The sequence below is a fragment of the Crinia signifera genome, chromosome 8, assembly GCF_055691185.1.
Source record: "Crinia signifera chromosome 8, ASM5569118v1, whole genome shotgun sequence".
Classification (NCBI taxonomy): domain Eukaryota; kingdom Metazoa; phylum Chordata; class Amphibia; order Anura; family Myobatrachidae; genus Crinia; species Crinia signifera.
Window position 1 is genome coordinate 32,988,093 of NC_139224.1, and position 12,791 is coordinate 33,000,883.

A 12,791-nucleotide genomic window follows, 5' to 3' on the forward strand; every position below is an offset into this window, starting at 1 on the left:
TGTTCCCTGCAGGTGACTCTCTTACCTATCATAACAACCATCCCTTCACAACAAAAGACAAGGACAATGATGAAATTCCAAATAACTGTGCAATCATGTATCAAGGTGCTTGGTGGTATGGAAGCTGCCATAACTCCAATCTGAACGGACAGTATCTGAGAGGGACACATACCAGCTATGCAAACGGAGTTAATTGGAAATCTGGCAAGGGACAGAATTACTCTTATAAAATAGCGGAAATGAAGTTCAGGCCTCTCTAAGCTATAGATATTTTGGTTGATTCGCAAGGCTGCAAATCCACAGCCTTGTGAGTCCACCAAACCCGCCATGCAAATGGTTGGCTGGGACCACCCATTTGCAAGGGCGACTCGCTTACAGGGGTTTGCGAATGGATGTTAAATCCATGTGTAGGGCAGGGGGAACCTCCCACATCTTTAGATGGTCGCCAACCATCGAAAGATGTGGAATGTGCACGCTTATAAAAGTAACTTTCAAGTCACTTAAAATGCATGCACACTGGGAAAGAAATGGGCGGGCAGCTGACATCTGGTGATGTCCGTGTCATGGCATCATTAGCATGGGCACGCCCATGAAACGCTGGGCATTACCATATGCTAATGGAGTCGCCCACCACCCCACGCCCCTCTCCGCCCCCCCCCCCCCCCTTCCTGCCCACTGTACTGGTTGCGTGCTCCCGGCAAGCAGTCTGTTCTCAGCGGGTGCAAGCACATGCACAGAAATGCGTATGCGCACAGGGCCACCATAAGGCCCAGTGTGCATTGTTTCATGTGAAATAATGCCAGAAAATATATCTGTTATGTTGCATAGATACTCAGTGGAGGAACCCTTTGCCTTGCACGCAAACAAGTGACTCGGGGGCAGATGTATCAAGCTTCAAAAAGTGATAACGTTGAGAATGATAAATAACTAGCCAATCAACTCCCAACTGTCATTTTTTAAACCCAGCCTGTAACATGGCAGCTAGGAGCTGGTTGGCTGTTTATCACTCTGCATTGGATCCATTTTTGAAGCTTGATACATCTGGGCCTCAGGTTCTCCTAGCAGTGTGTGACAATTGGAAAATTGGTCCGTGTCCAAACCATGGGCCCTGATTGGTCAATTGTGGTGATGGTCATAGGTGGTCAAAGAATTATATATATTTTTTAATTGACTCAAATCACATAATCGTATTGTCAATTGAAATTTTGTCACTCCGTGTATCAAGTAATTACAGTTCTGAAGCCAATAAGAATAGCCTATATATCTCATGTAACAAGTATTAGCATTATACAGTTTCTTTAATATTTGAATCTTTGAAATCTAATAAACAGTTTATTAATCTATTACATAATAAACACAGAAATTAAATGAAGATTTTGTTGTGGTTTTTGGGCAGGGGCGTAATAAACTTTATGGGTCCCATAGCAATATTCTGAAAGGGCTCTAATTCTGCTAGTGTGTCAAGGAATGGGGGGGGGGGGTGAGGTGAGAGTCGGAACAGCAGAGATGGGACGGGACCTGACCATGGATGGACACAGTCATTTCCACATTGTGACATTACTAGCACACATATTAATGCCCAGACAACACCAACCTGTCTTTGTCCAGGGAGTCTGAAGCAACGTCCAACCAGGAATTGCACAGGGAACTGCAGCTGGCATTTATTCGGAGTCCCAACTCATCACCAACTCCTCATCAGCCACTTCAGCGCCCCTCCAATGCACTCACAATTCATATAATACGTGGCTGCATCATGACATCATGTCACACATTGCTGAAACGGCGGGTGTTAAGCTCAGCCCTAATCACGGGGTGCGGGTGAGTACTTGGAGGGAAGCCATCATACAAGGAGTGGGGACGGGACCTGTCCATGCCCACAGTCACTGCCAGGCACATACAGCCCCCACATCGCCAAAGTCACTGCACACCACATGCACACTCCTTCCATGTCCAAAGTTACTGCCCAGCAAATACACCTTCCAATCATCCTCACACTCCCTGCCCAGCATGTACACCACCATGCCCACAACCAATGCCCAGTGTGTATACCTCAGAACCAGGGCATATACCCTCCCCCCATTCCCGCACGCATAAACGTCACCTCACATCTCCCATGCCTATAATTGCTGACCAGCACTTACACAGTACCCGCCTCACAGAAACAGGCTCCGTTGCCACCACACAGATCAGCATGCCTGCGGAGACTATGGAAGCCACTCAGCATACAAACACACTGGGCTACCTACCGGTACTGCTATAACTTCTTGGCTGAGGCTCACCCACCAAAAGCATTGGTTGTAAAAGCAGAGCTAAAGACAGTGCGTGTCTGTTGATCTGCGGAACCTGAGGAGTGGCTGGTAGAGTGGGGGCGGGACCTGAAGAGTGGCTGGTAGAGTGGGGGCGGGACCTGAGTAGTGGCTTGTAGAGTAGGGGCGGGCCGGGGCCTGGCCACAGAAGCAGGTAATTTAAAAAATATTAGGTACTTGTGTATTATCTTGGAGCCCAATTTTTTCATCTACATGCCACTACTTAAGGCATGCGATGCAATGCGATTTTTCATTGTAAAGACCCGATTTTTAATTGTATAGTCACCCATGGGTTATTTCATACCCCCACTATCCAACTACGCATGGAGTTGATTTTATATAGTGTGCGCTCGCCACGCTTCGGGCTCGGTGGCTCGCTGCGCTCGCCACACTACATACAATCAACTCCATGCGTAGTTGGATAGTGGGGCATGAAATCACCCATGGGTGACTATACAATTAAAAATCGGGTCTTTACAATGAAAAATCGCATCGCATGAAATGTATGCCACTATATTGCATGCGATGCGATGCGATGCAATACAATGAAAAGATCGGGCACCCAGATATTACACAAGTACCAAAAATTATTTTGGGAGGAAGGTTTGATGCCCTGAGGAAATTCAACCCCTATTCTGGGGAATCCCACACTTCAGGTTATCCTGTTATACTATAATCAGAGTTAATGTGCATAAAACATACGCGGATGCTTTTGAAATTTGAGATGCAAAATTTTGATTTTTGTGATTTTTTTCGCCAAAAACTTCCAAAATCACACTTTTTCCCGAATTTGCATATTTAATGAGATGCGGAAAACATTCTGAAAGTGCGATTTTTAGTCCTGCTGGAACTCGCATACAGATGTTTTCCCATTGAAAAGCATACAATTCGCATATTTAATGAGATGCGAATTCGGTAAAATGTGTCTAAAAATCGCCAAACATGTAGACTAGGTTCTGATATGCGAATTGGCCAGAACCCTGCACAGATCATTGAGATCTGTCCATGGTCCTGTGTATAAAAATGTGTGTCATTTTTTTTTTTTAACAGCGTGAGGTCCCCCCTCCTGAGCATAACCAGCCGCAGGCTCATTGAGATGGACCTGGTTCCAAAAATACGGGGGACAAAAAGCATAGGGGTCCCCTGTATTTCTGAAACCAGCCCCAGACTCTTGGACCGGTCCTGGTTCCAAAAATACAGGGGACAAAAAATCTGGGGGTCCCCTGTATTTTGAAATCAGTACCGGGCTCCAACAGTGCAGCTAACACCTTCTGTAGCGCTGTCCAAGTGCTACAGAGGCTGATAGCGTTCATTCGCCGATGCATCCATGGAGACGCATCGCTCAGCCCTAATTGGTCCAAGATGCTATCAGCCTCTGTAGCGCTGTCCCAGGGACAGTGCTACAGAAGGTGTTAGCTGCGCAGGAGAAAACCGGCTCACCCCGCTGTCAGTGCAAGGTGAGCTGGCTATGCAGGAGACAGACCAGCGCTGGATCCTGGATTGGTAAGTATATTGGTGTAAAAGTGAGGTGTGTGTTTGTGTGTGAAATAAAGTTATACTTTTCTGTGTGTGTGTTTTATTTTAACATTCTTTTTACAGGTGGACTAAAAATCCCATCGGCCCATTAATGCCCTACATGCTGGGACTTGTGGTTTTCCAAGTCCCAACATGCGGGAGAGGTCTGCTGGCACTTGTAGTTCTCCTGCATAAAGCAATGTTAGGTATGTGAGATTTAACCCTATCAGGCCGGCGTCCACTGGCCACGGATGCCGGTGACAGCCTGGGCTTCATCCCTGGAAGGGTAAAGCCTGGTGGGGGACCCCTTTATCGGGGGGGGGGCACTCCTCCAGGTACCCCGTCCAAGGCTGACCAGCCACAGTGCTCATGTTTTGGCTGGGGGACCTTATATAAAAAGTGTCCCCTGGCTGTGGCATGACACTGCCGGCTGTTAGAGCCCGGTGCTGGTTTCCAGATTTTTGGTCCTCTGTATTTTTGGAACCAGGAGTCCAAGAGTCCGGGGCTGGTTTCAGAAATACGGGGGACCCCTATGCTTTTTGTCCCCCGTATTTTTGGAACCAGGTCCGGCTAAATGAGCCCGGGGCTGGTTATGCGCAGGAGGGGGGACCTCTCGCTGTTTTTTTTTTTATAAACACAAACACATTATCGCACTTAATCGCACTTTTCCCCTCGGAATACGCACCTCATTAAATATGCGAATTCGCTGCAAAAAATGCAATTTTAAAATTGGTGATATTGGGCGAAATTGCAAAAAAATTGCATTCTATTAAATGTCACCAATTATATCGTCTCTCCTCCCTGGTCTCTTCATCTGATACGTGAATCCCAGATTTTGCCCATGCTGTCGTCCGTCACTGGAAAGAGCTGCCTCACTTTATTAGACTTTCACCGACCTTGCAAAGTTTCACACAGCACTGGAAAACCACCTGTTCATCAAAGCGTACTATTCTTCATAACCTAGGGGGTTATTCTAGTTCATTCTTTCTGACAAAATCCTTCCTAGATGGACAAAACCATGTGCACTGCGGGTGGGGCAGATGTAACATGTGCAGAGAGAATCAGATTTGGGTGGGGTTTTTCTTCAAAGTGAGATCTATATTGAAGTGTAAAATAAAGCAGCCAGTATTTACCCTGCACAGAAACAAAATAACTCACCCAAATCTAATTCTATCTGCACATGTTACATCTGCCCCCCTGCAGTGCACATGGTTTTGTCCATCTAAGAAGGATTTTGTCAGAAAGAATGAACTAGAATAAACCCCCTAATCTTGAGGCTTCTCTCCCAACCCCTTGCCTCATGCTTCCTTGGCCATCCCTACCTCACCTCCTACCTGTAATTAGGTCATCTTGATCTCACCTCATGTCTGTCTCCCCTTACACTAGATTGAAAGATCACTGGGGGCCTAATTCTGGTTCACTCCTGGCAAAATCCTTCTTAGATGGACAAAACCATGTGCACTGCAGGTGGGTCAGATGTAACATGCGCATAGAGAGTTAGATTTGGGTGAGTTATTTTGTTTCTGTGCAGGGTAAATACTGACTGCTTTATTTTTACACGGCACTATAGATCTCACTTTGAAGTAAAACCCCACCCAATTCTATCTCTCTCTGCACAAGTAACATCTACCCCACCTGCAGTGCACATAGTTTTGTCATCTAAGAAGGAATTTGCTCTCACATCGCTCCTCTCTCTAATTTTACATACAGGTCTCTTCTCAGCAACCATCTATAGCATGGGTCTTCAACCTGTGGCCCTCCAGATGTTGTGGAACTACATTTCCCAGCATGCCCTGACAGTTTTGGCATGCTCTTGTCTAAAAAAAATGTGGCAATGCATGTTGGAACATGTAGTTTCACAACATCTGGAGGGCCATAGGTTGAAGACCCATGATCTATAGTATCTCCTCGCTCTTGTAATTGTTCTTCTCTTACAAGCACTGTCGCTACTATGGAGACATCTCATTTGCTTCCTTACATCTCAGCATGATTGTGTACTGGGGATACTGTCGCAAGGTTGACAGTATTAAGGTTTCAATCCCTAAGGGTCGACGCATGCAATAGATCGACTGGATTGAAAGGTCAACACAAGCATGTGTTGCCTAATGTGCGTTAATAGCAGGGGCCCAAACCAATGGACATAGGGATGTACAGTACATGCCCTATTGCCCTGGTCATGCTTACATAGCACTAGCCAGGACTTCTCTACTTCTTACGGATTCAGTATGAAATCCCGGCGGTCGGGATCCCGGCGTTCAAAATCCCTACCGCCGAAATCACGACAAGGGGGAGACGTGGATCGCCCCCCCTTGCGGGCTCGCTGCGCTCGCCACGCAGCGGGCCCGGTGCCTCGCTACGCTCGGCACACTAATTTATTCTCCCTCCAGGGGTGTCGTGGACACCCACGGAGGGAGAAAGTGTCGGGATTTCGGCGGCCGGGATTCCAGCGTCGGGATTCTGAAAGCCGGGATCCCGACCGCCGGGATTTAAACTGCATCCCCTTCTTACAATAGCCCAATGTTCCCAAACTTGATCCTTCCAGGCCACCTGCAGACTTTCAAATGTGACAGTTGGTGATACACAGCGCTCCTGCGGGGTGACCTAGACAACATGAGCTATTAAGGGTGCTTGAAGGCCAAGTTTGGGCACCACTGCAATCAGGCCTGATGAGGTCAGGGGGGGGGTCAAGGGGGGCAGCTGTCCCAGGCTCCGATGACTTGAGGGGCCCCAAGGCCAGCCCCCTGCTCAGCTGTCCATCCCGCATTCAGCTCCCCCCTTTCCCTGGCTCAAATCAGAATGCCCAGCTCCAGCCTCGGATCAGCTGCCCGAGTCTGCCAATCAGACAGCCACCCCCCCCCCCCCCCCCCGCTCGGGAATCGAAAGGGGGCACAGCTACACAGAACTTAACAGGGGCAGGGCTACATGGGTCTCAGGGGCGGGGCTACATGGGACAGTGAGAGTGAGTCAGGCAGCTGCTGTGCTGAGCAAGAGGGAGAAAAGAGGCTGCTCCCATTCCAGGGCCACCCAGCCAGTGATAATTCAGTGTGTGAGTGTTTCTAAGGTAAGAGTAGGTGGTGAGTATGTATAGATGTAGGGTGGCTTAGGGTTAGGATGCAGGGGTTGGGAGGGTTAGGGAGTGTGCGTCAGTTTGATAAAGTGCAGGCAGCAGGTAAGAGCACATGCCGCAGGGTGAGGGAGGGCACAATGTGATAGAGCGCAGGGTGAGGGTGCGCGCCAGTATGATAGAATGAAGGCCGCATGGTGACGGAGTGCGTCAGTGTTGTATAGTGCTTGCCACAGGGAATGGGATGCGCGTCGGTGTTATAGTGTGCAGGCTGCGGGGTAAGCGAGTGCATTAGTGTGATAGAGCCCAAGCTGGGGGTTGATGGAGCGTGTCAGTGGGATAGAGCACAGTCCGTGGGTGAGGGAGTGCATCAGAGTGATAGAACGCAGGGTAAGGGAGCACGTTGGTGTGATAGAACTCAGGCCACATAATGAGGGAGTGCATCAGTGTTATAGAGCCCAAGCCATGGGGTGAGGGAGCGTGTCAGTGGGATAGAGCACAGTCCGTGGGTGAGGGAGTGCATCAGAGTGATAGAACGCAGGGTGAGGGAGCACATTGGTGTAATAGAACGCAGGCCACATAATGAGGGAGTGCATCAGTGTTATAGAGCCCAAGCCATGGGGTGAGGGAGCGTGTCAGTGTGATAGAGCGCAGGCTGTGGGGTAAGGAAACGCATATGTCTGATAGAACGCAGACCACAGTACATCTAGTATATGTTCCAGCACAGGGGAGTTGATAGCGTTGAGGGGCTGAAGGTCCCCCAGAGATCAGTATATGGGGCCCCAAAATTTCTGTTGCTGGCCCTGACTGCAATAGTCCCTTAAAAAATTTCCACCCCAGTCCCATGTGGCTCAATACATAAACCAGCAGTTCCAAGTGAGTTCTGTGATTAGATTAAAAATTAATGAACAAAGTTTTCTCCAATATTCACGTCATTTTAGATTACGTGATAATTAATAAACACTAACACATGCTTTAACTTGGCTTGTACTGATTTCTTCTTTATGGTCACTGAAATGATTGATACTGCCATTTGCTGAGAAGCCACTAGAGGGCGCAGATGATCACAAACTTGGGAGTTACTGTACTCAATTTGCTTTTCTATCAACAATTTTCAGCTATTTATTCCACCATGTTGTTATTTTTACAAAGTTATAAACCTTTAATTTATTTTAAGTATTTTTTTGAGAATACAAAATGCTGATTTTATAGGATATGTATTAGCTTGAATTGTATTCTCACAAATCAGGTATAGAATTTGAGATATACTGTTGTAAGGTTGACATACATTGGGTCGACCACTGAAAACCAACAGGCCAACACATGAAAAAGGTTGACATGCCTAAGGTCAACAGGGTCAAAAGGTCGACACAGCCATTATGTCCACATTTAGAAGGTTGACAGTCAAAAGGTCGACATGGGTTTTCAGATTTTTTGGGGAGCCAACACGTGCTGACAGGCGGTATATCATGCCCTACCATCCACTAGGGTGTGGAGGGAGAATAGAATAGTGTGCCGAGCGCAGCGAGCCATGCGAGGCGAGGGGAGGGGACACTGTGCACTTTTTTTGTGTCTGTGAAAAACCCATGTTGACCTTTTGACTGTCAACCTTTGCAATGTTGACCTAATGCTTCTGTCGACCTTTTGACCCTGTCGACCTTAGGCATGTCAACGTTTTTTACGGGTCGACCTTCAGTGGTTGACCCAATGAATGTCAACCTTAATTTGGTTGACGCAACGACCCCTACCGTAAATATGTAATTTATAAAAAGACAAAAGTAGAGCAGTTCTATAATTGATGCAATAAGAACGACCTGAATGTGATTGAAATACTGTCGGACAAGCAGAGAGGCTGATGTTGCTTATGAGGACATCAGAAAATGTATTGAAAGTGAAACAATTTCTTTTTACCACTTCGGTGTTGTCAAGCCGACGTTCTGTTACTGGTTTCAGTTATCTGAGGAATAAGTCATCTATAATCTCAATGCTGAGTGGTGACGCCTGACAGAAATGTTATGTGTACCAGAGAATAATGGTGTATGGCCATCCGATCCGCCAAGAGCCACCTCCGACTCCGACTCCAATCCAATGCACACAAGGCCACGCATCAGATCCGATGGCATGTCAAACACCTGCAACTTGGGCCGATTTCACCCGATTTCTTGTCCCAATCCGTTGGAATCGGGTGAAATTAGCCCATATAGCATACATATATATATATAAGTCCCTAGTCAAAGTGGCACAAGGGGAGATGTATCAAGCCTTGGAGACCTGCAGAAAGCAGTGGCAGAATTTGGGGTAAACAACCGGAATCCATGTATCCATTATGTTTTGTGTTAACGGTTCAGGCTACTCTTACATCACCCACTAATGTCTATGGAGTATCATTTCAATGCAACAGCCTAGTCGCTTCCTTTAGAATACCTCTGTCGGGTCTTATTCAGACCTGTTAGTAAAACTGCTTTTTTAGCAAATGTACAAAATCATGCTGCGCTGCAGGTGGGGCAGGTGTAATGTGCAGAGAGAGTTAGATTTGGGCGAGTTATTTTGTTTCTGTGCAGGGTAAATACTGACTGTGTTATTCTTAGGGCTATTTCACACACTCCGGTTTTGACCGGACGGGCTCCCAGAAGTGGATCTAATGGCATCCAGGAACAATTGTCAGGTTCCGAGATTTTGTTCCACGTACCAGGGACCCAGCCGCTTGGGCGGTGGATGCCATGACGGTTCCATGGCACTTTCAGCTGGTTTACATTTTCCCTCGTTCCCGATGATACCACTGGTACTAAGAATAGTGAAGTCTCAGCAAGTGCAAGCCATTCTGATTGCACCAGGCTGGCCCAAGAGGTCGTGGTATTTCTGAGATTGTCAACGGGCTCCTGGCCTCTTCCTCTTTGACAGGATCTTCTAAGGCAAGGGCCATTTCTACAACTGGACCTAGCTTGGCTCAATTTGACGGCCTGACTTATGAAACCTCCTTATTGAAGAAAAAAGGTTTGTCTGATGCAGTTATTCAGACTATGCTAAGGGCTCGTAAGACGGTGTCTGCTGCAAATTATCATCGAGTATGGAAAATTTACATCAGGTGGTGTGAGCGTCAGAAAGTTCACACCTCCAGGTTGAAGGTGTCTAAATTGCTGGATTTCCTGCAGGATGCTTTCTCAACAGGTTTGGGATTACAGTCCTTAAAAGTACAGCTTTCTGCTCTGTCCATTATCTTCCAGAAAAGGATAGCTTTTTACCTGAGGTTCAAAATTTTTGCAGGGTGTAACCAGGCTAAAACATCCATATAGGCAGCCGGTGGCGCCTTGGCATTTGTCATTGGTTCTGTCAGTATTGCAGAACTCTCCCTTTGAACCGCTAAGGTCGGCTGACCTTAAATATGTTTCTTGGAAATTGTCGTTTTTGTTAGCCATTGCTTCGGCTAGACGGGTATCGGAGTTGGGAGCTTTGTCCTGTAAGTCTCCACATTTCATTTTTCATGAAGATAGGGCTGTGCTTCGAACAGTGCCTAGGTTTTTGCCAAAAGTGGTTTCTTCCTTTCCTCTAAACCAGGAGATTGTGCTCCCAGTGTTTGCAAATTTACGTGGAAAGGGTAAAGGACATCCGCAAAACGGATCTGTTGTAGGTATTGTATGATGTGCATAAGAGAGGGTGTCCTGCTTCTAATCAGACTATTGCCAGGTGGTTAAGGTCAGTAATTGCCTTCGCTTACACCAAGGTGGGTAGACCTGTTCCTTCTCGAATTAATGCACATACCACCAGGTCCATTGCTTCCTCTTGGGCTGTGCGTCATGGGGCTACAGCGGAGCAGTTGTGCATGGCTGCCACTTGGTCCTCTGTTCATACCTTTACCAAATTTTACAGGTTCCATGAGTTCGCGTCGGAGGACGGTTCATTTGGGTGGGCAGTGATGGAACTGTCAGTCTGAGCGTACCCTCCCAAAGGACCAGCTCGTGAACGTCCCAAGGTTAGCTGTGTCACCAGGATGGACGAAAGAGAAAAGTGGATTTTTGTAAGAACTTACTGTTCGAACCCCTTTCTCTGAGTCCATCCTGGTGACACAGCGATCCCTCCCTTACGCTCAGTAAGTCATACCGTTCATATGTGTCATGTTATGGTTATATAAGATGTTGGGCATTGTACTGAGTTATGTATCCTAGTGTGCTTTAGAAGTTGAACCAGAGCCGGCCCTAGGCATTGGCAAACTAGGCAAATGCCTAGGCCCTAGGGCATTTGGAATGCCTAGGGGCACCAGCAGCTTCTGCTGATTAAAATGATATGCAGCATGGCTATATTCTGTGTGTTCAGCATATGTGTAAGGGGCAAAATGTTTGTCATGTATAAATGCATTAATAATGTGCGACATATTTGTAACAGGCATTATGTGTGTCATGTGTAGAAGGGCATTAATAATGTGCAACATTTGTGTAAGGGGCATTATGTGTGTCATTATGTGTATGAAGGGCATTAATAAAGGTTGGCATAATGTTTAAGGGGCATTATGTTTATTATGACATTAATAATGTGTGTCATGTGTAAGGGGCATTACTGTGTGGTATTATCAGGGGTGCCGAGAGAAAGGGGTAGGGGGTACAAATTACCCAGACCAAAGTCTGATGGAAGGGCCCGGTGGGGGCCCCGGGCCCCTTCCCCTTAAGTGACAGCAGCAGCTGCAGCTCTTCTCCTCTGCCCAGCTCACACTGCTTTGTGCTGGGTTGCAGTGTGGCCATGGAGGCAGGGGCGGATTGGCCCACCGGGAAACCGGGCCACTTCCCGGTGGGCCGCACCATAAAACATTAGCATTGGGCCGGCCACTCTCCCCTCTGGCTGGCCGCGGACTGCAGTCTCAGCGGTTTGCGGCCGCAGCTGCGTTTGCCCTAATCCAAGATGGCGGCGGGAGGGCTGCTGCGCATGTGCGGGCGTGCAGCTCCTTCCATGGTCCTTTGCGGAGCTCGCCTCGTGAGTGACTGCTCACGGCTCCGCCCACTGATCCCCGTAAACTCAGCTGCTCGGCCTGCTCCTGTCCCAGCTCCGACTTCAAGCGGCTGTGTGAAAGTGTGCTGGCGGTAGCAAAGCAGGGAGGTACTGCCCTGCATCCCTGCTGGTCTATACTGTTACTGCCAGCAGCCACTGCTTGTGCCTGACAGCGGTGCTGGCTGCATGGGATGGTTTATGTCCCTTCTCCCTCTCCTGCTTCTGTCTGTCAGCAGTAGCATCGCGCCCCCCCACTTCCCTCCCCTGTGAGTATAGAGAGCAGTCTCTACTCTGCACCACAACTCACATATATCTCCCCTCTGCTACCCCCTCCTCTCCACCCCCCCTCCTCCCCCATAGCAGCAGCCGGACGGAAGCGACTCCTCTCGATGCTCCACTACTACTGAGCATGGTGCACATGTGCACTCACTGGAGGAGCCCAAAGGCATGGAGAGAGGAGCCAGCCCTACAACCAGCCACACCAGCACAGAGTAAGGTATGTGATGTGGCTGGGAGGGGTGTTAATGTGTACTGGGGAGGGCATTGTAATTGTGCTGAGATGCCATGTAAAATGTGTGCTTGAAGGGTGACAATGTAATGTGTGCTGGAAAGGGGGGCATTGTAATGTGGGCTGGGCAGGGAGGGAGTGGGGTGAGGTGTTAGCGGCTGTAGTTTTGTGTGTGCGGGAAGTGGGGTGCAGTATAGCGGTGGTAGCATATTGTGTGTAAGATAGGGTAGCGACTATAGTGTAGTGTGTGTGGGAAGTGGGGTGCAGTGTAGTGGTGGTAGTGTAGTGTGCGTAAAGTAGGGTAGCAGCTGTAGTGCGAGGAGTGGGGTGCGTATAAGGTAGGGTAGCGGAGGTGGTTTAGTGTGTACACGGAGTGGGGTGCAGTGTAGCGGTGGTAGTGTAGTGTGTGTGTAAAGTAGGG

At 48.1% G+C, this 12,791-nt stretch overlaps 1 protein-coding gene across 2 annotated transcripts in view; it reads left to right on the forward strand.

The window, feature by feature from the left end:
* LOC146025910 (ficolin-2-like) overlaps positions 1–12,791 on the forward strand; it is a 112,470-nt gene that overhangs the window by 17,949 nt on the left and 81,730 nt on the right. The window contains exon 9 of one of the 2 annotated variants that reach the window (XM_083156089.1): positions 13–658. The exons of the other annotated variant lie outside the window; for it this stretch is intronic. Coding sequence (XP_083012215.1) covers positions 13–260 — 248 coding nt within the window. The 3' untranslated portion in view covers positions 261–658. Of the gene's footprint in view, positions 1–12; positions 659–12,791 lie in introns of those variants that run through there. 2 annotated transcript variants of the gene reach the window in all.